Below are 23,399 nucleotides of genomic sequence, written 5' to 3' on the forward strand. Positions count from 1 at the left end.
TGCCAGCTACCCCCACCCACCCCTGGCTGGTTTTCAGGACTGTTTACCACTGAGAGCAGCTGCACGGGAAGGTGGACAAGCAGGGCCCACGGCGGGGGCGGGGGCAGGGACAGGTCATCCCCGTATGCCCGGCCCTCAAGCGCTCTGCACACGCGTGTGCTCTGCACACCTGCCCTTCTCCTTTTCCCGTTGTGTAGGGTGGGTCAGGATTCACACACACGTGTGCTCTGGGCACACATGTGTGCCCTTGTCCGTTTCCTGTTGGGTGAGTTGACACACACGTGTGCACAACACACATGTGTGCCCTGCACCATTTCCTGTTGTGTGGCGTGAGTCAGGATCTGCACAGACATGTGTTCTGCACATATCCTGTTGTGTGAGGTGAGTCAGGATCTGAATGTGCTTCCGTTCTTCGCTTTCTGCCATTAGAGTGGTTCAGTTCAGTCGCTCAGTCATGTCTGACTCTTTGTGACCCCATGGACTGCAGCACGCCAGGCTTCCCTGTCCATCACCAACTCTTGGAGCCTGCTTAATATCATGTCCATCGAGTCGGTAATGCCATCCAACCATCTCATGCTCTGTCGTCCCCTTCCCCTTCCTTCAATCTTTCCCAGCATCAGGGCCTTTTCAGATGAGTCAGTTCTTTGCATCAGGTGGCCAAAGCATTGGAGCTTCAGCTTAGAGTGGTATCATCCGCATATCTGAGGCTGTTGATATGTGGATGTTGTTGAGGCTGTTGATGTTTCTCCCTCCTATCTTGATTCTGCTTGTAATTCATCCAGCCTGGCATTTCTCACATGTGGTCAGTGTATAGGTTAAACAAGCAGGGTGACAGCAGACAGCCCCGTCATACTCCTTTTTTGACCTTGAATCAATCAGTTGTTCCATACAGGGTTCTAACTGTTGCTTCTTGACCCACATCCAGGTTTCTCAGAAGACAGGTAAGATGGTCTTGGTATTCCCATCTCTCTAAGAGCTTTCCACAGTTTGTCATGATCCACACAGTCAAAGGCTTTAGCATAGTTAATGAAATAGAGATAGATGTTTTTCTCAAATTCCTTCGCTTTCTCTATAATCCAGCAAATGTTGGCAATTTGATCTCTATATCCTCTTCCTTTTCGAAACCCTGCCTGGACATCTGGAAGTTCTTGGTTCGCATAATGCTGAAGCATGGCATGCAAGATTTTAAGCATGACCTTACTAGCACAGGAGATGAGTGCAATTGTCTGATGATTAACACATTCTTTAGTACTATCCTTCTTGGGAATTGGGATGAGGATTGACCTTTTCCAGTCCTGTGGCCACTTCTGGGTCTTCCAGATTTGCTGACATAATGAATGCAAAACCTTGACAGCATCATCCTTTAGGGATCTGAATAGTTTTGCTGGAATTTCGTCACATCCACTAGCTTTATTAACAGCAGTGCTTCTTAAGGCCCACTTGACTTGGCACTCCAGAATGTAAGTGTGAAATGGGGACTTTCCTAGCAGTCCATTGGTTAAGACTGCCTTCCAGTGCAGGGGGCACAGGTTTGATCCCACATGCCATGCAGTGTCCCTCCCCCCTCCAAAAAAAAAATGGTATGGGATTCCCTGTGGTCACTCATGGTTCCTTATTAGTCCATGGGGCACTGCTTTCCAGGTGGCAGTGTGGGTGTGGGTTGGACACGCAGGGGCTCCTGTGCCTCTGCTGGGATTGGGGCCAGGGTCTGCCCTGCTGGGGCTCTGACATCTCCCCATCCCTGCCAGGAGAGTCATTATTGTAAGGAGCCTGCTCACAGGGTCATGGAGGACGCAAGTCAGGCCTGCAGGCTGGAGATGTGGGAGGAGCTGCTGCCGTGGTCCAGGTCCAAAGCTGTCTGCCGCAGTATCCCTCGCGCTAGGGGAAGGCGGCCTTTCGGTCTGTTCAGGCTATCATCACGACGGAGAATGAGACAGTTGAATGGCATCACTAACTCAATAGACATGAATCTGAGCAAATGCCAAGAGGTAGTGAGGGACAGGAAAGCCTGGCACGCTGTAGTCCATGAGATCACAAAGAGTCAGACATGGCTGAGCGACTGAACAAAGCCGTCACCCGATCAGATGAAGCCCACCCGTGGGGGGCAATCTGCTCCACTCCGAGGCCATTGATTTAAATGTTCATCTCATCTGGAAGCACACTCATAGAAACATCCAAGATATTTTGACCACAAATCTGGGCACTGTGGTCCACCTAGCTGACACATGAAATGAACCATCACATCCCCACCCCCCACTGCCAAGAGGTGCCTCCTGAATCCACACTCAGTCTCCTGCTAAAGACGACAGCACAGTCACACCTCTGTCCGACATGCGTCTGTCCTGCATGTGCTGGACATACACTGACCCCTCCCCCAGGAGGGCTGGTTGTCTTCTGGGGCTTGGAGGATGCCACTTTCCTCCCATCTGCTCAATACTTCCTTCCTGCTTCTCTCTGAACTTACACACCTGCAACCTCTGCCACCTGGGAGCCGTGTTGCATCTGTCCTGTGGCTCCCTGAACCCACCCCTCTGGCCAGTGTCCTCCCACGATGTGGAGCGTGTGTCTGCAGGCACTGCTCCCCACTGGTCAGGGCACAAGCAGCAGCGGCATGGACATGGTTCCTGCAGTGGGCTCACAGCAACAGCTGGAGCCTCTGTGCAGAGACAACTCAGTGTTTCTCCTAGGATCTGAGATTCGTTTATAACCATGTCATTGTTGCCACTTCTGGCCCCTCCCCGTGTTTTTACAGTTCCTATTGTATATTGTTTACTGCAGCCTTTGAGGCACCCCAAGAACATGGGAATCACACATGTTATGAAATATACAGTGGAGTGGACATGCACACCCGTAGTAGCCAACCTGCCCAACACTGACGCACTGTCCCAGTCTTCCACTTACTAGGATGATGTCCCTTTATGAACATGCATCCTGAAACATCACACTGTCCATTTTCTTGATTTTTAGTTTGATCCTGTGGACTGTAGACCTCCAGGCTCCTCTGTCCATGGTATTCTCCAGGCAAGAATACTGGAGTGGGTTGCCATTCCCTTCTCCGCAGGATCTTCCCGACCCAGGGGTTGAACCCAGGTCCCCTGCATTGTGTGCAGAATCTTTACTGTCTGAGCCACCGGGCAAGCCCTTTTAGTTTGATAACAGGCATCGTTTTACAGAGCCCATTTCATATACATCAGTCTGTCATTTTATAATTTAAAATTCTTTTTGTTTATTTGTTTACCTTTGGCTGTGCTGGGTCTTTGTTGCTGCACAGGCTTTTCCCTGGTTGTGGTGAGCAGCGTCTACTCTCTAGTTGTGGTGCACAGGCTTCTCATTGCAGTGGCTTCTCTTGTTGTGGAGCACAAACTCTGGGGGCACTCAGACTTCAGTAGTTGTGGCTCCTGGGCTCTAGAGCAAGGCTCAATAGTTGTAGCGTACAGGCTTAGCTGCTCCATGGCACGTGGGGTCTTCCTGGATCAGGGATCAAACCCGTGTCTCCTGCATTGGCAGGTGGATTCTTTACCATTGAGCCGCTAGGGAAGCCCCTGTGATTTTATACTGATTTTTTTATTTGGTTTTGGAAGATGCGTTTGTGTGGCCGAAGGTGGCTCAAGCTGGGTTATGAATGAGAGTCCTCCCAGACAGCCTTGCCCAGGTCACCTGTCCTCTTGGACCTGGGTGGCCGCAGACATCCTCCGATGGCCGTGAGCCCACATATGAGGCCTGTCAGGTGCTGGTCTAGGAGCAGTGTGACTGCTGTGTCCCGGGGAAGCACACGTGCCCTCGACCATTGATTCTGGCCATGGTTAAGCTCCCCCAGAAGGACAGGCGACTTCCGTTTACTCTGATCCTTGACAGTATTTGATGTCACGGGAGACTCGTCTTCCGTTCCCGTTTCTGTTTTCCCTCATTGACTTGTGGGCATGCCTCCTATATCCTGAATCATTAGCCCATGTGGCATGGCTGATAATGAGACGGGGGTTTGTCTGGCCTCACGTGGCCTTAGGGTGAATGTGCCTCCTCTCCTTCTTTTGTTTTCAGGGTTTTCCCCACCTTCAATTAAGATCGTCCATGTTTCCTTCTAAGACTTGTCATTTTGCCCCTAGTTTCAGTCCTTATCCTTTTTTAGATGAATGTATTTGTGTGGTGGCACCAGATCTTGGTTGTGGCATGTGGGATCTAGTCCCCTGACCAGGAATTGAACTTGAGCCCCTGCATTCGGAGCACAGAGTCTTAGCCACTGGACCACCAGGGAAGTGCCTCAGTCCTCGTGTACTGAGGGGATGATTTGTGTGTGGAGTGAAGCAGGCGTCTGGTCTGCTCGAGCCACTGTCACAATACACTGGATGCAGTAGAGACCACAAGACCTCACTTCTCAGGATCTGGGGGTGGACGGCTGAGCTCCGGGTGCCAGAAGGGTCGGGGCCTGGTGAGCACCCTCTTCGTGGCTTATAGACACTGCCCCAGCTGGGTCTCCATGCAGTGGAGACAGAGGTCGGGTGTCTCCTCCTCTTCTTATGAGGGTACTGATCCCATCAGGGGGCCCCACGCAGGGGCCCTGCTCCCAAATACAGCCATGCATGGGGCTGGGGAGAGGGGCTGGAGGGGGCGGTCAGGGCTTCCATGTGTAATCAGGAAAGACACAACAGCGGGGTCCCGGCTTCTCTCACTGTGGACAACGGGACATCGCCCATGTTCCCTCGGCCCTGCTCAACACATAAGAGTCCCGAAGGACTCTGTTCTGTCCCCTCGCCTAGCTTTCCTGTCTGCTGGGGGCTCCCTTGGACTCTGCTTGGACATCTTTGAGTTCCTTATTTCGGGTGGCTTTACCGAAATGTGAAGGGCGTCCTGTGGATGCATTTTCAGGCTTTCGTGCTATGTGTGTGCTGAACACTGGAAGGAGCCAGAGCCTTGTGCCACCGAGTCCCTGCCTGACAACCCGGCTCCCTCTGCGTCTCGGGGTCTGTCACTCGACGCCTTACCCTGCCACGTGCAGGGATGGCTGGGGCTGGTGAATGGCGCACACAGGGCAGTCAGCCCTGTGGACGTCAGCAGGGACCTGCCGGGGGCCAGACTTCCCCCAGCTCTGGCTGGGAGGGCCACGCCCTGTGATCAGGCAGGGGCCCTGGGGCATCGGCAGGAACCCCTTGGAGCCCAGGGCAATATAGGCAGAGGAGCCCCATTCTGTCTGCATGTTGGCGTCTTGGCTTCCCCCTGCACCTCTCGTTTAATGGGAGGGGAGCCAGTTTTGCAGTCACTGTGACCAGGTTTCGCAGGTTCCAGCCAGAGCTGGTCATTTGCTTGTTTTAAAAACACTCCGTTACAGTTTCCACTTCTGTATGTTCCTGGCAGCTCCCTGACTCGCATGAAAGTCGCCTTCACTACGGAGCTCTGTAAAAGCACAAAGCTTCCCGTTGTAGCCCAAGTATTTTGTTTTCACATACTTTCAAAGCGTTGGGAAGGAGCAAAGTTGGAAATGTTTTTGAGGAGGAATGAAACCTCCCGCCCTGGTCATACGTGTAGCTCGGCGTGTTTCATGAGCCGCTGCTTCCACACAAGTCTGGTGCAGGTTGGGAACGTGTTTTTGGTGACTTTCAACTCAGCATAAGTGTGCGGTTGGTTTTGCTTTGTTTCTGCCCCTAGGTTTGTTCTTGAAGGGGAGCCAGGGGAGGGGGGGCAGTGCTGGCTGGACGCCTGCCTTGGGCTGACCGTGGATTTCCCAGTGGCCAGGGTCCCTCCCCAGACAATTGGGCGTAAAGGTCCGGAGAGCCCTTAGCTCCTATGTAGCCCGTCCCCATGTGGAACGGGACCTGCTTTTCACGCCCAGAGGGAAGGGAGTGGACAGGAAGCCCATGGGGGGTACACAGGCCCCGGTGGCCTCACAGCCTGACCCCCTGCAGACAGCCGTCCTTGTGGTCGTCTGGGGCACCGTCTCCCCACCCGGCAGTGTGGAACAGCTAACGAGGGTGCTGGCGTCTCAGCTCCGCGGCCACTGCCCCAGGCCGCCTGAAGTGGCGGCCTGTCCCCACTGCCCCCCATGTGGTAGAGCTGGGCTCTCAGCCCCAAGGCCGTTTCTTTACGCTCTTCTATTCTTTCCAGAATCCATCTACCGCCGTGGAGCCAGAAGATGGCGGAAGCTGTACCGCGCCAACGGCCACCTCTTCCAGGCCAAGCGCTTTAACAGGGTGAGTGCCCCCCGGGAGGAGATGCCAGGCTCTGCTCCACACTCAGCCCTGGATGACCACAAGCCCTTCACGAGCTCCCTGAGCTGGCAAGGCGCCAGCTCAGGTCTTTTCTGACAAACGTGACCTGTGTGTCCCTGTCGCGTGACCCCCGTCCAGGTACCGTGTCCCATCATGTGACCCTAGTCCTGGCACTAGGACTCCATGGGCATTCAGAAGGGACCCTGGATTTGTCCCGTAACCAGGATGCATGTGTTACCGCACAGTGTCCCCTGCTGGTTGCAAGGGTGTCCTGTGAAGGCCAGGGCCCGATAACGGCCCTCCATCCCGTGGCCCCGCTGCCCAGCTCACTCCGAAGGCTTTATAGCTACACGTATGGTGTTTCTCCTCCTGCTGCCCTGTGTCCTGTAGAGACCATGGGGCTCGCGTGGCTTTGTCATTGTCCTGTTGCCACGTGGAAAGGAGGTGCCTGCAGAGGCCCCGTGGCTGAAGACTGCCTGCCCCAGGGCTGCCCACAGAGAGCGCCACAGACTAGGCACTTAGCAGGTCGGTCTGGTGTCTGAAGTCCAAAACAAGGACTGCTCTCAGGGAGAGTCCTTCCTGCCTCGGTGTAGCTTCTAGGGTTGCTGCCATCCTCAGAAGCTCTGGGCTGGGAGCATAGCCCTCCAGCCTCTGCCGCCTCCTGTCTCTGCACCCCAGCCCCACCCCCCCAACTCCTCACCCCCGGGACACCAGTCATGACAAGGAGCCAATCATTTCTGGGTGGACATGAGTTTGGGGGACACCACTGAGTCCCATACAGCGGCTGAGCACCTGCTGACCTGGGGCCCCACGCATGCCGGGTACCCTGCCCTGACGGCTGGCCCCTGCACCTGGCACACAGCAGGCACACACACAGCGTGGCGGTGTGTCGTTCCCTGTAATGGATGATTGGAGGAAAGGGCGCCCTGGGGGCTGTGTCAGGAGCGAGGGAGGAATGAAGCATGTCTGTTGGGAAGGATGGGGCCCTGGGGCCTCTGACAATGACAAGAGGACACGCGGTCCTTGGGGCATCAGATACCGTGGGGAAGCTGGGCATCACTGCGCGTGGACAGAGGGCGGGGGCTGCAGGGATGATGGGCCACCCGATGGGTGTGGACGTGAGACTGGGACGTGAGACCCAGACAGACAAGATGAAACCTAGAGAAACCGAAACTTCCAGCCCCGACAACATGAGGTACCACTGTCTGCCCTCCCATGTTTATTTAAGAAACAGATGACCGACCAGCCTGTGGCCAGGCAGCTTCTCTCCTGTGTCTCTGGGCACCAGCTCAGTTCTGGCCAGAGATGGTCTCAGGCAGATGGGCCAGGCCACCCTGAAGGACCTCAGGACGCCCTTCTTGACAGAGTGACTCACTGGCCTACGATGAAGCCCACCCACTTGGCAAGGCTGCTCGGAGGGGCCTGGCCTCTCCTGCCTACAGGTTCTAGGAGGAAAACGCATTTCTCTGTTCATCGGGTGCAGAACCTGGCACTCTTCCTGCCACCCCCTCCCCAAAATTGTGGGCAAGGCTTTTCCTCTCTAAGGAAGAGCAGGAATTTGGGGTGAGGGTACCCACTGTAGCCCTCTCCCATCTGCTCTCCCTCCGAGCACCGACAAGCTTTTAACAAACACCATGAGGCCAAGGAGGGAGCCAACCCTGATACCCGCAGCCTTTCGGCAGCTGGCTGTTCACAGGTGGGGAAGTGGGCGTGTCGCCGTTCGTCCCCAGGCTGGTTTCCCACCTGGGTTCCCCAGACTGCATGTCTGGAGGCCACACCATCCACCTGTGTTCGCTGGGCAGTCACTCCACATGTCTCAGGAGCTGCACGCCTGGCTCTGCAGGGTCAGCAGGGCTCACAGGGACAAGCTGACGAAGGAGGTCATGTCTCTCCATCTTTGCTGGTAACCTAAGGACGAAAGCAAGGGCTGTCAGCCTCCCGGGCCAGAGCTCCCTTCACTGGACACAGCTGATCTTCTCGAGCAGAGAGAGGGGCTCAACCAAGGACGTGCATAGAGAGGAGAGGGGGGCAATGTCCTCCCCAGAACAGGAAGCACGAGGGGGCCGACGGGGACCCCAGTCTGTGGGATGGAACTGACGGTCAGAGCCTGGCCCTGGGACTCAGGATGCGAGTGTTTCCTGTAAGGGTGGAGGGTCATCCAGTCCATCCCAGGGAGATACTGGTTGAGTATGGGTCAGCAGGGAGGGGCTGTCCAGGGCTGGGTTCACGGCCGAGTGAGTCGGGGTGGATCATCAGGGAAGGTGTTCACTGGCGTGGCCCGGTTTGGGACTGAGATCCCACAAGCTGTGCAGTGCCACACACACACACACATAGAATCAAAACCTAGAAGCGCTGCGGGGCTCTAGGGAAACCTGGCAGTGGGGAGCAGGGGGAGTGGGTCTTCAGACTCAGCCATAGGCACTTGCCAGCTGTCTGCAGCCCCCAAACGTTGAACACGAAACACACGCAGGGAAGATGTTTGTAGCAAAACCTGGAATAAGAGATCAAGACAGTATGTGTGTTTAGTACCAAAGAGCTCTGGCCTTTTGCTAAATGCCTAAAATCAGAAATTGGGCAAGGGTGTGAGTGGTCAGTTAGAACAAGAGTGGTTGCTGCACATGAATGCAGGCACCCTTACCTTGTTCGTGACCAGAGAAACGCAGGACATTCAGAGCTGCCAGTGCCCCAGGCTGCTGTTTACACAGTGACAGTCCTCGTACTTCCAGGGGTGCAGACCCAGACCCCTGCTTTCTGGAAAGCAGTTGGGGAAAAGCTCGGTGGCTCTAAGGTGCCCTGTCCTGCTGTCCCTGCAGTGAGTCCATCCTAGAGGAGTGGCCACATCACTGTCATAGGCGGGCAGCATCTGAGCACCCTCCCTGTGCTGTGAGAACCCCCTGCTCTTAACCCCCCAGTGCAGGGGCTTGAACCTCGGCACTGTATATGCCCCCTTCCCATCCTGGGGCAACTGGAGGGGCCTCTGCTAGTGGCACATGGGCCACCTGTGCTGCAGGACTGGCTGGGTGGATGGTTCAGGAACTGCAGCCTTTATTATGAGCAGAGAGTCCTGCGGGGAGGGACAGTATGGAGCGAGAGGCGGGCGGGGAGACCCAGGTGAAGACACCAGCAGGGCTGGCCGTGCTGGTCAAGGATTTCTCCTGGGCTTTTCGAGCTGAGGAAACCTCCCCTGCAAAGGGCCAGAGAGTAAATGTTTCAGGCTTTATGGACCATGTAGTCTCTGTCACAACTGCACAACTCTGCGGTCAGTGTGACCACATAAGAGCAGCCCCAGAGGCTGATGACTGAAAACATGGCCAGCCAAGCAGCATGTGAGACAGACTGAAAAATACTTTCACCCATTAGTTTGTTGATTCATGTGATTTTCTGAGAGATGAAGCTTTATTTTTTTTGTTATTATTTTTACTATTTAATTAATCAATTTTTTTAATATTTTATATTTATTTTTATTTATTATTACTACTCCTTTTTGGCTATGCCACACAGCTTGCGGGATCTTGGTTCCCTGACCAGGGATTGAACCTGCATCTGCTGTGTTGCAAGACAGATTCTCAGACTGCCAGGGAAGTCCCCAAGGATGTAAATTTTTTTAATGGTTCCATGAATGCTGACGAACAGGGCTGGAAACAGGGGTGAAAGCACTCTTGGGCTTGACACTCCCTCCTTGGATCCTGGATTTGCTCATGAGCAGTCACCCTCCTGGGTGGAGGCACCAGTGCCAGTATTAAACTGGACTGGCCAGAGTCAGAGCTCTTAGGAGGGGTGACCCTGGGGTTGGCCTCCCATCTGGCCTTCGCGGCCATCCACTGTCTCTTGGGCCATTCCCAGAGGGAGCCCCGTCACCCATGCTTGCCTCCTTGGGGCGGGACAACTCGAGCAGTGTGGGGGATTGGGATACATGCTTCTTTTCCTGAAGTTGTAAGCAGTGGGGTGTGTGTGTGTGTGTGTGTGTGTGTGCGCGCGCGCACGTGTGCATGCATGCATGGACTTGTCTTCAGCAGAGCTTTACTGGGCCCCCACTGTGTGCTGGGTACCATCCCAAGTGCTGTGGCTGTGACTGAGATGTACATGCTCTATGTGGGGGAGAGGCTCCTTCCTGGGGGGAAATGAGCTCCTTGTGCCCACTGGCTGCCAGTAGCTGGTTCTGCACCCTTGGCTCACTCTTGGGGAAGATTCGCTCTGGTCAGCCACTGGTACAGTGCTTCCTTTCTGTTCTCCAGGAGTAATTTGAAACTTTCTCAAAGGAAAGAAATTTGTTAAACATGGCAAAAGAGGGTAAAACATGTAAATGAGATATGGCTGGAATAGAAGTAAGCGGGAGACTGCCAACATACAGACACCACGTAACCAAGGAGATGACTTGGGCTCCAAGTGGTGGGCGGGTGACCCCACTTCTGGACACACTCATCTTTGCATTTTGGGACTTCCAAAATCACAAAAACCTCACCAAACGAGCCAATCATGATCATGAGTTTCAAGTGTTTATAACCAAGAAGAACAAAGATTGACCACGTAAAATCTTTTTAAAATGCTGAGAAAAATACAAGGGTGGACTAGTACTAGCATGGACACTCACAGGCAAGTCTGGGTCAGTCTCTTGTGGGGTCACTGCTCCTTTGTCCTGGGTCCTGGAGTGCACAAGGTTTTGTTTGTGCCCTCCAAGAGTCTGTTTCCCCAGTCCTGTGTAAGTTCTGACAGCTCTGTGGCAGGGTTAATGGTGACCTCCTCCAAGAGGGCTTATACCACACCCAGGTCTACTGCACCCAGAGTCCCTGCCCCTGTCGCAGGCCACTGCTGACCTGTACCTCTGCAGGTGACACTCAAACACTCAAAGGCACTGTGATGCTAACTCTTGAGAGTCCCTTGGACAGCAAGGAGATCAAACCAGTCAATCCTAAAGGAAATCAGTCCTGAATATTCATTGGAAGGACTGATGCTGAAGCTGATACTCCAATACCTTGGCCACGTGATGCAAAGAACTGACTCACTGGAAAAGATTCTGATGCTGGGCAAGATTGAAGGCAGGAGGAGAAGGGGACGACAGAGGATGAGATGGTTGGATGGCATGACTGATTCAATGGACATGAATTTGTGCAAGCTCCAGGAGTTGGTGATGGACAGGGAGGCCTGGCATGCTGCAGCCCATGGGGTCGCAAAGAGTTGGACACAACTGAGCAGCTGAAATGAACTGAATTTCATGGAGCCCCAGAGCGGTTCAGAATCTAGATGCATTCAGTTGCCAGGCATGGTCGCCTCTGTGTTCACCATGCAGGGGTTATGAGTGGGTTTGGACGAGGGTCATGCAGTAGGTCAGGCTCCCCCACAGCCTTCTCACCTGGGTCAGTCCACTCAGGCGGGGCCCCTCAGCTGTTCTGAGCACAGACAGGCTGGATTTGCAACCCCGCTCCAGGTCCTGCAGGCAAGGAGGCCCTGCCCATGGAGAGGTCTCGTTATCTGCCCACAAGGTCCTATGGGGGCATAGCCCCAGCCCCTCGGGGCTTTGGTTCCCCCAACCTTGGGAGAGACCCAAGCTGGGGCTACTGGGCCTGGGTGGGGCCTGTTACCAGGTGTAAAGAGGCCTCTTCCTGGCCTGGCTGCATGTCCCCCCAGTGTGGAGGGACCACGGGGGCACAGGCCCGGCTGTGTGTTGTTACAGGCCAGTGTGTCCCCTTGGTGTGGAAGAACCACGGGGGCACCAGGCCTGGCTGATGGTGCCTATTCTTGTCCATGCAGAGAGCGTACTGCGGCCAGTGCAGCGAGAGGATATGGGGCCTCGCGAGGCAGGGCTACAGGTGCATCCACTGCAAACTACTGGTCCATAAGCGCTGCTACGTGCTCGTCCCACTGACCTGCAGCAGGCATATGGTGAGTGGACACCTCGGCCAGCTGGGGTGCAGTCCACACTGCTGCCCCTGGGACCCTCAGCCTCCCCCTGCCCAGCTTGGGTCCTAACCCCATCCCTGCTACCCATGAGATGAGAAGAGGGGGTGACGTAGGGGCTGCAGAGTGACGGCCCGGGTCAGCAGTTGGGCCAGGCCTTGTTCCCAAGCCCCAGGAGTCCCCCAGCCCTCTTGGGGCCCCAGGGCCCACCAATAGGGAGCTGCCTCAATTGTGATGTCAGCCATGGAACCTGGAGCTGGGGCCTGACTGTGGCCGCTGTGCGATGAGGGCAGGGCTGAGGGGACTAAGCGTTACTATGTGAAAAGACACATTTTATAAGCACCTGCTGGAACCTGAGGGCTGAGCGGCCACCTCCGCCTGTGGAAACGCAGGTAATTTCAGTGCTCATCTTGCCATGTTCAGGGCGATGCTGTAACAGGTGAATGACGTGTGTTGTGACGTCACAGTGTGTGTGACAGGTGACTCCCGGTCACGCAGTGTCTCCAGAAGCCCCGTGTGGTGCTGCCTAGTCACTCGGCCTGTCTCTCTGCAGGATTCCGTCATGCCTTCCCAGGAGCCTGCAGTGGATGACAAGAGCGATGATGTGGACCTTCCCTCTGAGGAGAGCGATGGAAGTAGGGCTGCTGCTCCCACCCCCAGAACCCTTTCTAGATCCTCCTCCCTCCCAAGCCAGGGCCTGTGAGCATGGCCGCTTGCTGCAGGGCTGGAATGGGCTCTCTAGAGCAGGGGTGGGTGGGTTGGCCTGCCCTGGGTGCCCACATCTCTGAGCTGCTGCCCGTGGGAGTCGGGGTGGAGGGTGGGGTTCCCTCTGTTCCAACCTCGGGAGTTCTAGGAGGCACTAGTGCAGTGGCCGCCACAGATATGCGTCTCTGGAAAGGCCTGCCGTGCCCAGTGTTGCATAGTTCTTGGGTTTTAGTAGGTTTGTTTTTTTTTGGTTGTGGAGAGTTGGTTTTGGTTTTTTTTTTTTTTTTTACTGCTAAGAAGCATTCAGAGAGCAATTTTTATTCCATTTGGACTGATGGCCCTGCTCTGAGCTTCTGCAGTTCTGTGCATGGTCACAAGGGTGTACGAGGGCCTAGACCTCACTCGATAAACACTTGTTCTTTCCCCAGGGGTGACATGAGGCCACGGAGCACGAAGTAGTACAGCACCTCATGTAAAGGAGACTCCCAACCACCACCCACCTGTCCACCCACCATCTACACACGTCCACTCACTCTCCACTCACCCCCACCATCCACACACATCCACCCACCACCCACCTACCCACCATATACACACATCCACCCACCCACCATCCACCCACCCACCATCTACACGTATCTACCCACTCTCCACCCACCTCCACCATCCACACACATCCACCCACCACCCACCCACCCACCATTCACCCACCCACCCACCATCTACACCTATCTACCCACTCTCCACCCACCCACCATCTACACCTATCTACCCACTCTCCACCCACCCCCACCATCCACACACATCCACCCACCATATACACACATCCACCCACCCACCATCCACCCACCCACCATCTACACATATCTACCCACTCTCCACCCACCCACCCACCATCTACACACATCCACGCACCACCCACCTACCATCTACACACATCCACCCACTCTCCACCCACCCCTACCATCTACACACCACCCACCCACCATCTATCCACCTGCCCACCTGTCTACCCACCCATCTGCACACCTTGAGAATAGAGACTGGAAGGCTTGACATCAAATCCTCTGCTCTCTCACTTTTAGAAGAACCATGAAGGAAAGTTGTCACAAATGCAGATTTCCAGGCCTTGGCCCCAGAATCTGAGAGTCAGCAGATGGGGGTGGGCTCTGGAAGCTGTGTTCTCCCAAGTCTCTGGTTGAGGCAGAAGTAGCTGCTCCAGGCCTTCCGCCTGAGCACCAGGTGGCCTGGCCTGGCCTGGCACTGCGTGTCCACAGAGGGACAGAGGCCGTGGGAGTCCCTAGGTCCTGGGCCACATCCCTGATGATGGCTTTGACCCCCTCCCCTTTTTCTTTCTCTTCACCAGTTGCTTATATTTCTTCAACCCGGAAACATGACAACATTAAAGATGATTCTGAGGTGAGTAGAAAATGGCTCGTCGGTGTCTGTGTCTGTTATAGAGGTTCATCAGCTCATTTCTGGGGCCACTGTGGGAACTTAAAGGTGAACTAAGGGTGTCCGGGGGCCTGGTGGGCATCGGGGATTGCATACACCAAGGCGGCGGGGTCACAGATCTGAGAAGTCTTTGAGACTTTTAGCAGAGGCGATCTCCGAACAGGAGGTGGGACTGACCCTCTAATCCCCGGGCTGGTTCCCCTGGCAACCAGCCACACCCTCAGGTGACCTAGAGGCTTCCCTCTAGGCACTTCGTTAACATGACAAAGGGACACTTGCTGGCTGTCTGCACCTGGAACCCCCTGGGGTTAGGAGCTCTGTGCCAGGAATGGGGCCCTGGAACAAGTAGGGACTTTGTATTACCAACCACAACATCACAGTTCGACTCTGGGTGATAAATGAGGCTTGAGAAGCTTGGTCCGAGCAAGGGCGGTTCCAGCTGGAGCTTCTGTCCACAGAACCTCCGAGAAGGGCAGTACCTAGCGAGGCCACGCCTTTCCCAAAGTGCTTGTCCCCTCTGGACTTGAGCTCTTTCTCCCTGGTCATCTGTGTGTGCAATGAGTCAGGAGCACTCGGTTACCTTTCCTCCAGCACAGAACCCTCTTCAGAGAGAGTCCTCAGGAGGAGTGCATGTGCTCACGTGGCCTTTCCCTGCCATTGAGGGTCACTAGAGTGACGCTTGCTGTGGCGGGTCTCCTGAGGCATTAGCAGGTTATGGTTTGTGCCCCCCGGGGAGGGCCAGGTGAGCTTCTGATCCCAGCACCGATGGCCCTGGGGTGTGTGAGCCCATGGTCACCTCCTCAGCAGTCAGGGCAGGCTGGCCCTGCACATCCCTCCTGGCTCACAGAGGGGCCACCTGTGACTGGTGATGGCTCCTGGATCTCTGCTCCTTCCATCAGAAGCACTAGGGGTCTGCTCCTGGGTGGGGAGGGCATGGGTGATGATGAGTCCCCTCCCGCTTCCTCCCATCTTGTCCACCCCCATCAGGACCTCAAACCAGTCATCGACGGGATGGACGGGATCAAGATATCTCAGGGGCTCGGGCTGCAGGACTTCGACCTGATCAGGGTCATCGGGCGCGGGAGCTACGCCAAGGTCCTTCTGGTGCGGCTGAAGAAGAACGACCAGGTCTACGCCATGAAGGTGGTAAAGAAGGAGCTGGTCCATGACGATGAGGTGAGACTGCATCTGTCCCCCGTTGTTGTTCAGTTGCCAAGTCGTATCCAACTCTGTGACACATGGCCTGCAGCACGTCGGGCCTCCCTGTCTGCTCCTCTGCGTGCAAGTAACGCACAGAACAAAATGTGTGCTTTGACCGCTTTCCAGTGTAAAGCTTAGTGACTTTTAGCGCATTCACGGTATTGGGTAACCGGTTACTGCCCAGCCCACGACGTTTCCTCCCCATGAGCAGTCCCTCCCCAGTCTCTTCCTGTCCCACAGTGCCTGGCCGCTTCTGTCTCTGTGCATTTGCCTGTTCTGGACGCTGCATGTAAATGGAACCATGCGCTGTGGGACCTTCTATGTCTGGCTTCTCTGACGGAGCATCTCGTTCTCACGGTCCATCCAAGTGTATCGAGGCGCGGCGCCTCCTCTTTCTTTTCTAGGCCTCAGTCGTGTTCTATTTTATGGACAGGCCCCGTTTGGCATGTGTGTCTGTCCCTGATGAGCACGTGGCTTGTCTCCATTTCTGGCTGCCGTGAACGTCTATGCGGCTGCCTGAGTCCCTGTTTTCACTCCTCTGGGTGTTCACCCGGGAGGGGACTACCAAGTTGTAGGGTCATCTTGTGTTTCACTCTGAGGAACAACTGAACCGTCTTCCCCTGTGTCGTTTTACGTCCCCACCAGCAACACACGAGGGTCCCACTTCTGCCCATTCTTGCCAATATTGGTTGTGTTCTATTTTTTGATTATCGCTCTTCTAGCGGGTGTTTAGTGGCTTTAACAGGCATTCAGCACCTTTTCATGGGCTTCTTGGCTTTGTGTACTTTTGATCTGTTCTTTGACCCCTGAACAGGGGTTACATCCCTTAGAAGCAGAGAGTGACTTCAGAGGGAGCAATGATGATGTCACTGTGAGACGACTTGATAGACATGGAGTGGGGGCCACGGGAGGGCTGCCTAGGCTTGCATCTCAGAGGGCAGAGCCAGGGCTTCACCAAGTCCCCACCTGCCCTCCCAGCAGTGCACACACCACCCAGTTGGCCGCCAGCCGCCGGTGCTGAGCTCACAACTGAGCTGGTGCAACCCTGCCTCTCAGCTGAGGAAGCGGAGCCCTGGGGAGGTGTGGAACCCAGCCGGCGTCTTCACTGATGGGAGGTGTGGGGCCCAGCCAGCATCTTCACTGATGGTCACAGCCCTGCAAGGTGATTCCAAGTCTCTGCCCAGTGCACGGCTGGCTGAAGGGTTGATGGTGTCTTTGGGGGTAGGGCAGTTTCTAGAATGCTGAGAGGAGAGGTCTCCAGGGAGGGTTACTGCTGTAGTTGATCCTGGCATCATCACATAGCCAGGGCCAGGGCTGGAGTCTGGACTTTGAGGTGGTCTCAGGAGAATGAGACACTAGGAGCCGGCAGATGGGCCAGCTGTTTGCATTCTGAAACTCTGCCATCCTGTGGCCCCGGCCCTGGGCCCTGGTCGGTGGACTGCCCTCATCTGATCCCCGGAACCTGTGAGCAGGACCTTATTTGGCGAGAAGTGATTACGGATCCTGGGATGGTCATTCTAGATTATCTGGAGGGGCCCTAAATCCAGGGACAAGTGTCCTTTTAGAGAAAGGCAGGGAAAGATTTGAGACAGAAAGAAGGAAAAACACAGTGAAACTGTTAAGAGGGAGGCAGACAGGAGCCAGAGGCCCCTGGAGGTGCAGGAAGGACCCTCCGTGGGGACCTGGGCGAGAGCGTGGCCCTGCCCACACCTGAGCTCAGGCTTCTGCCTCAAAACAACGAGAGGATGCAATCTGGAGTGTTAAAGCCCAGCAGTCTGTGGCATTTTGTTACAACAACCTGGAGAGTCCAGCAGGCGGGAGGAAGGCAGACCCGGGGGCTTGGCCTCCGTGTGGGGGAGGGGGTATCTTGTACCCACTGAGGTTTCCTTCCTGAGCACCTGGGTGGCCAGGCGCCCTGGAGAACAGACAGGGATGGTTGGCTGTGTTTAAGGCTGGGTTTGCACTTGAGACTCCGAGTGGAGACGCCAGTTGGCCATCGCTTGAGCAAGCAGAGCTGGGGTGGGTAGGGCTGGTCAGATGAAGCCATTCCTCCCAGAGCATCTCCTTGTGGGGGTGGAGGTCAGAGGGATCAGGACCCAGCCTACGATGAGGAACCCAGACGATCTTTGGCCCTCCAAATGTGTGCTGAGAGTTCGCTAATTTTTCCCAAATACCTTGGGGGGAGGCAGGCTACTCTGAACACATCTCATTCTCTCTCACTTTCTCTGAAAGAAGGGGTTTAACTTAGAGAATTTGGGGGCCTGGGCCTCATGCACTTCTTCTTTCTTGGGTTGGAATGGAACCAAAGCTGGGACTGTCAAGCTGACTTTTCTCCAGGTTTCAGCATGTACTGTGAGGGAGACAATCCTATTGTGGGAGCTGGTGCTTGGGAGATGAGTGTGGGGTTTGAGGAATCCTCCACTCTCTGTTCCTCCCTTCTTAAGTGGAGATGATATTACCAACCTTCCATGGCACCATGGGCAACACATGAGGCCAACTCACAGCTGGCGATGGTGGCTTTAGTGATGCTTTGGTAGAAATGGTGATAAATGATGATGGTGATAGCTGATGAGGTAATAGAGATGGTGATTGTGGTGGTGATGATGGTAAAGGCAATGGAGATGATAGTGATGATGGTGGGGATGGAGATGGTGGTCAGGGTGGTGGTGATGGTGGTGGTGGTAGTGATGGTGATGGTGGGGATGGAGATGGTGGTCAGGGTGGTGGTGATGGTGGTGGTGGTAGTGATGGTGATGGTGGGGATGATGATGGTGGTGAGGATGGTGATGGTGATAGTGTTGATAGCGATGGTGATGACAGTGAAGGTGGCAGATGGTAATAGGGACAATGGTGGGGATGGAGAATGTCTTAGTGGGCACTTTCTTTCCTCTCTGCATTGTCTCCCCTCAAGCAGAGTTGACAGAGTTCCTCTCTTGCCTCCCCTTCCCCAGGATGTCTGTGAAGTATTCACACTCGCTGGCTTCTATTTCAGGATATTGACTGGGTACAGACAGAGAAGCACGTGTTTGAACAGGCATCCAGCAACCCTTTCCTGGTCGGCTTACACTCCTGCTTCCAGACAACAAGTCGGTAAGATAAGGGGTGTTTCTCGGATTCTGCTGCTCTCTAGTCTGAACTGCGGAGAGGCTGAGTTGGCGTGAGGTTTCCGCTCTCATCTGCGGGGCCCTCCCATTTGCAAGTGTGGGGGCTTTTTGGTTCATCACATAACTTTGTTCTCAGCTGGTGTCATATAACTTGAATTTCATACAAATGAAGCTAAATTCTTTCATTCTATTTACAAAATATTTATTGAACACATCCCACTGCATGGGATAAAAGCATGGGATTGGGTGCTGGTATGGCCCTGTGAGTGGGAGGTCTATCTCTGTGCTTGTGGGTCTCACTGATAGTAGAATAAAGTAATAAACACCAGGAGCTTTACTTAAAAGCTTTGTATATGTTAGATTTCTGCTTTAAAATGGTTGGAACTACTGGTCTATGATATTCAGGGTATACTCAATTTGGAATTTTCTTGGCCAGATGACTTTAACTCACACAATTTGTTTTATTTGAAAAATTACCGTGTTCTGGGTCAGAGTCCTCAGGGCCCACCCCCAGGTTCGGTGACTTAGGAGAACTCGCAGGACTTAACACATTGTCGAATTCAGGGCTGAGACTTACTGCTGAGAAAGGGTATAAAGCAAAATTGGCAAAAGACAAAGATGCTTGAGGTAAAGTTGGGAGGAACCTGAGCATGCACTGGCCAGAGTCCCTTCACGTGGGGTCCCATGGGACTCCTTGAATTCCTCTGGAAGGAATCGTGAAACCTGGAGTTAACTAGGGTGAGTCATGTAGGCACCTCTGCCTAACACGTGCCAAATCCCAGGCTCCCAGTAAGCAGCAGGTGTCCAGGGCAGATGCGGTGTTTCTGCAATGTGATCGCATGAAGCAAGCTCACGTTTAGGGAGGGTTTGCATCAGCACAGGGAGCCGGTGACTCCACTGGAGTCAGCGTACGGCAGGGCGGTCTCAGCCCTGCTGTGCTCACTGTCTTTGCTCAGGGTCCCCTGTGAACGAGCAGTGAGTCACCCCCCACCCCCGTGTGCCCCCTCACCTCCCCCATCTCCACCCCCCTGTTCCCACAGAACTGGCCTTTCCCCAGGTGTGCAGTTGTCCCCCGGCCCTGTCCCCAAGCTCAGTGATTCTGCCTCCTGAGAGGGTCTCAGCCTCCTCCGTCTCCTCCCCCTGAATCCTGGCCACAGCCTCTCGGGGCATCCGGTCCCTGGGGCACCAGGTTGTCAGTTCCCCCACACAGAAACTGAGCCATGTTTGAAAATACGGATCCGAAACTTCTGACCCTGACCACTTTCCCAGTTGCTTCTGGGGAACATCCAGGCTCCTAGGCGCGTGGATGAGGCCCTGCGACCAGGCTCCACCCCAGTCTGTCCATCTTTGCCATGCAGCCCTTCCCTCACCTCTTCTTCCCCAGCCCGGGGTGCATGAAGAGCCCAGCACTTGTGTCCGGTGTGCTTTCCACACCTCTGTTTGGCCCTGACCAGTCTCTGGGATACGGGACAGACCCTAAGGAGGGCGTCCTCCTGACTTCACTCTTCCTAAATGGATTCTAAAACGGGTTTCACTGTGATGTTCTGTTACCTTTACTACATGGAACATGAAGAGTGTGGACAGACAGGGGTCAGATATTTCAGCCTCACTTCCAGCTTGATTGCTGGGAGCACAGCACCTTCCGAGCTCACACCCTGGCAACCCTCCGGTTCACATGCTCCCAGGTACATTAAAGTTAGGATCACCCCTGTGCGATCCCCACAATACGGGCGCACATGATACTGCCTTTCCAGACCACCGTGAGAAGACTTGTATAGAGCCTTCAGCACCATAGCCGGGAGGCACCCTGGAGCAGTTATCTTCTGTGTCTAGTTTCCTTGCCTCTAACGTTACAGAACCCAGCAGTAACCTCTAGAAGCACCTGAAACCTGGATGGTTGAAGCAGGTGTCTTTCCGGGCTGTTTCTCGGTGCCTGCTTGGACCCAGCCCCTCAGTGTGAACTCCCTAAGAACTGGGCTACACAGGCTTTTCTCATGCTTCGAGCAGTTGGTTGATCCTGGCACCTTATGGGCAGACACAATATTAAAGGATGATTCTGTAAGTGCAGTCATATTCTCGGTAAAGAGGCACAGTGAGTGTGTGTCAGAGTTCACGTGGCTCTCTGATTAATGAGAAAATAGTAAGAGGTCATGACCTGCCCACAGGAGTTCCAGGTCCCGTATGTGTCAACTGACAGGGACCTTGGGATGGACAGACACCCAGTGCAGAGCGGGCTGAGGGCCGGGAGGGGTCTGCACCGGGCATACCTCCTTTGCAAGTCTGTGGATGGCATTTTTGGCATAGAACCCACCGAGTCAGAAAGCATCTGACAAGTGCAGCCACCAAGACCCCCACGCAGACCAGAGTGGACCCTGCAGGGGGCAGCGAGGCCTAGGGCATTCAGGACGGCTGTGGGGATGTGGCTGGGGCAGCTGCTGGCTGCTGCACCATCTCCTCCAGGCTCCTCATGAGTTGTCGCCCCTGAGCACCTGCCATGGGGCCAGGGCCCACTGAGTCCTTGCAGTGCTGCCAAACAGTGGACACCTGCTCAAGCTGAGCTGTGCCCGTGGGCTCCCAGCAACAAAAACCTGGTGAATAAGGCCCAGCTTCTCATGAGCAGTTACCAGAAGGGGAGCAGGTGGGCCTGCAGTGAGCAGACCCAGGGCCCAGCCTGATCACCTACTCCTGATGGGGGTTGGGGAGAACTGGTTCCTGGGGGCCCTGGAGATGGTGGAGGTGCTCACGGTACACACCAGCAGCTGTGATGCAAGAACCTGCACAAGAGGCTGTGAACCCAACAGGAATCAGCTTTGACCTTGAGAGGACAGGTGCCCCCTCCCTAGGATCATGAGTCATGGTACTTTCAAAAGGTAGAGCATTTGTTCCTGTCATAATTTAAACCCAGAATAGAAAGCGGGGTGCTGAGTGACAGCGGGTGTGGGCGGAGCCACGTCAGCCTCTCTTCTCCATGCAGATCCCCTGAAATGGTCCACGTGCAGCCCCGACCCCATGGGCTAGAGTCTCAGCATGAGGGCGCACGTGGGGAGAGGGGCGTACCAGAAGGTGGCTTCCTTTCTTCCCAGTTTTGCTTGCTGTACTTTTCACATTTTCTAGGTAGTGATATCCTCAGTGTCCTGCAGCTGCTTCGCTGTTTTGGTCTCTCCTACTTTGCCTGATTTCGTCATCAGGCATGTCTCCTGTGAATGTGCGGTTCACGTTCCACGAGTCTTTCACATGTGATAGCACCTGCATTTGAGCTGGACTCAGCCCAGTCGCACTCGCCTTGGATCTCGGACATGTGTTGGGTGGTGTGTTGGGCACACGTCCTTTATGGGGAGATGGGGGCTTTTTGTCCTCTTATCCAGGAGGAGGTTTCTCTGGGCCGGTTCATCAATTTCTCCTCTGTCAGTGTCTGTCCCTGAGCCGTGGTCTCTGGTCTGCTTGCTCACAGTGAGCAAGTGAGCAAGCAGGATCATGTGAGCATCCTTCTGAGTCAGGGACTAGGTTCTGATCACGTGGGTCCAGGGGTTGCCTAGTGTTTCTGATCTGTGCTTTCTTTGGGAACAAGGCTGGTCCATCCTGAGATGCCCCTTTGGCTTTTGACTTCCTTTCTTGTCTGTCCTTCATCATCGGAAGCCCGGGCCCTTGTCTGCTTCCTCTGTTCCTTTCTTCTGTCCCCTACCTCCAAGGGGACAGGGGCAGCTACCCTGTGATTGGGGGGTCTATAACTGGAAGTCATGCTCCAGGTGTGGGTTCTGGATTCCTCCAAGCCGCCCAGTATCAGATCTCATAGACAGTAACTGTGGTCCTGGGAAAATTCCTTGACCTCCCAGCATCTCAATGTTCCTGTCTGTAAAATAAGGAAACTCCTAGAACCTACCGTGCGGTTCTTGGGTTAAGTTTCATACACAGGTGTGCTTAGAACAGCACCTGACATTTTGTGAGAGTTGTGAGAACTGTGTTCTTGTTATTTTTTATACCAGGGGTCAGCACTTTTTCTCAGAAGACCAGATAGTAGTATCACCTTTGAGGGCCACATGGTCTCTATGACAACTACTCACTGGGGTGCAGACAGACACAGGCAGTGTTCCAGTAAAGCCTTACTGACAGACATGGGTTGGGGAGTGGGTGTGGTCAGATGCTGGTGGCATTACTCTTGATCTCAGCACTGTCCCATGACATCTGGGTCTCCTCTAGGGTAGGGAGGCTGGCCTGACTTGGCCCTGAGATGAGGAAAGCTTCTCAGGTGGTCCCCTCCTGCCCCCTGGCACCCTCGACCCTCAGAGGGGCTGGCATTCGAGGTTTATCCTGGGTGAGAGGTTGGGTAGGTAGCGTCTCTGGCCCCCACTCTGCAGCCTGGCTCCTGCCCTGGTCTCTGGCCCAGGAGTGGACTGTGGTGTTTACACCGCTTTCTGTCTCCAGCTCTTGATGAATCCTGTTTTGTGAGTTTTTACTATGTTCTGCTTAACTACATTTAGTTAAGTACTAAGGAAACATGACCTGCTGTCTCAGCCCGGGGGGCGGGGGGGGGGGGGGGCGCTTCTTTCTTGTCCTGGCATCACACATGTGCCAACCAAGCCATGCAATCTGGGGCTCACAGGCAGAGCCCCAGTCATGGAGCCTGGAGACAGGCCCTTGGCTGTGCTTGGCCATGGACACTGGGGTGTTTGTCACAGCAGCCAGCTTATCTGAGTCACTTGAAGCGTCATCATTGGGGTGAATCAGCCCCTGGTGGCTCTTGGGGGGTTTGCTGCAAAGAAATGTTGAAGGTAGTACACCCAAACTAAGACAACATCGTAAGTCAACTAGACTCCAATATACATTTTTTTTAAATGTCAAA

The 23,399-nt window shown here is 54.6% G+C and overlaps 1 protein-coding gene across 3 annotated transcripts in view; it reads left to right on the forward strand.

The window, feature by feature from the left end:
- The window catches only part of PRKCZ (protein kinase C zeta), a 98,243-nt gene that overhangs the window by 65,080 nt on the left and 9,764 nt on the right, over window positions 1–23,399 (forward strand). For all 3 annotated transcript variants that reach the window (XM_043485392.1, XM_043485393.1, XM_043485391.1), the window contains 6 exons: window positions 6,097–6,182; window positions 11,949–12,080; window positions 12,649–12,730; window positions 14,167–14,219; window positions 15,243–15,431; window positions 18,448–18,545. In XM_043485392.1, coding sequence (XP_043341327.1) covers window positions 6,097–6,182; window positions 11,949–12,080; window positions 12,649–12,730; window positions 14,167–14,219; window positions 15,243–15,431; window positions 18,448–18,545 — 640 coding nt within the window. The remainder of the gene's footprint in view (window positions 1–6,096; window positions 6,183–11,948; window positions 12,081–12,648; window positions 12,731–14,166; window positions 14,220–15,242; window positions 15,432–18,447; window positions 18,546–23,399) is intronic.

The sequence above is a fragment of the Cervus canadensis genome, chromosome 13, assembly GCF_019320065.1.
Source record: "Cervus canadensis isolate Bull #8, Minnesota chromosome 13, ASM1932006v1, whole genome shotgun sequence".
In the NCBI taxonomy this organism is placed as follows: domain Eukaryota; kingdom Metazoa; phylum Chordata; class Mammalia; order Artiodactyla; family Cervidae; genus Cervus; species Cervus canadensis.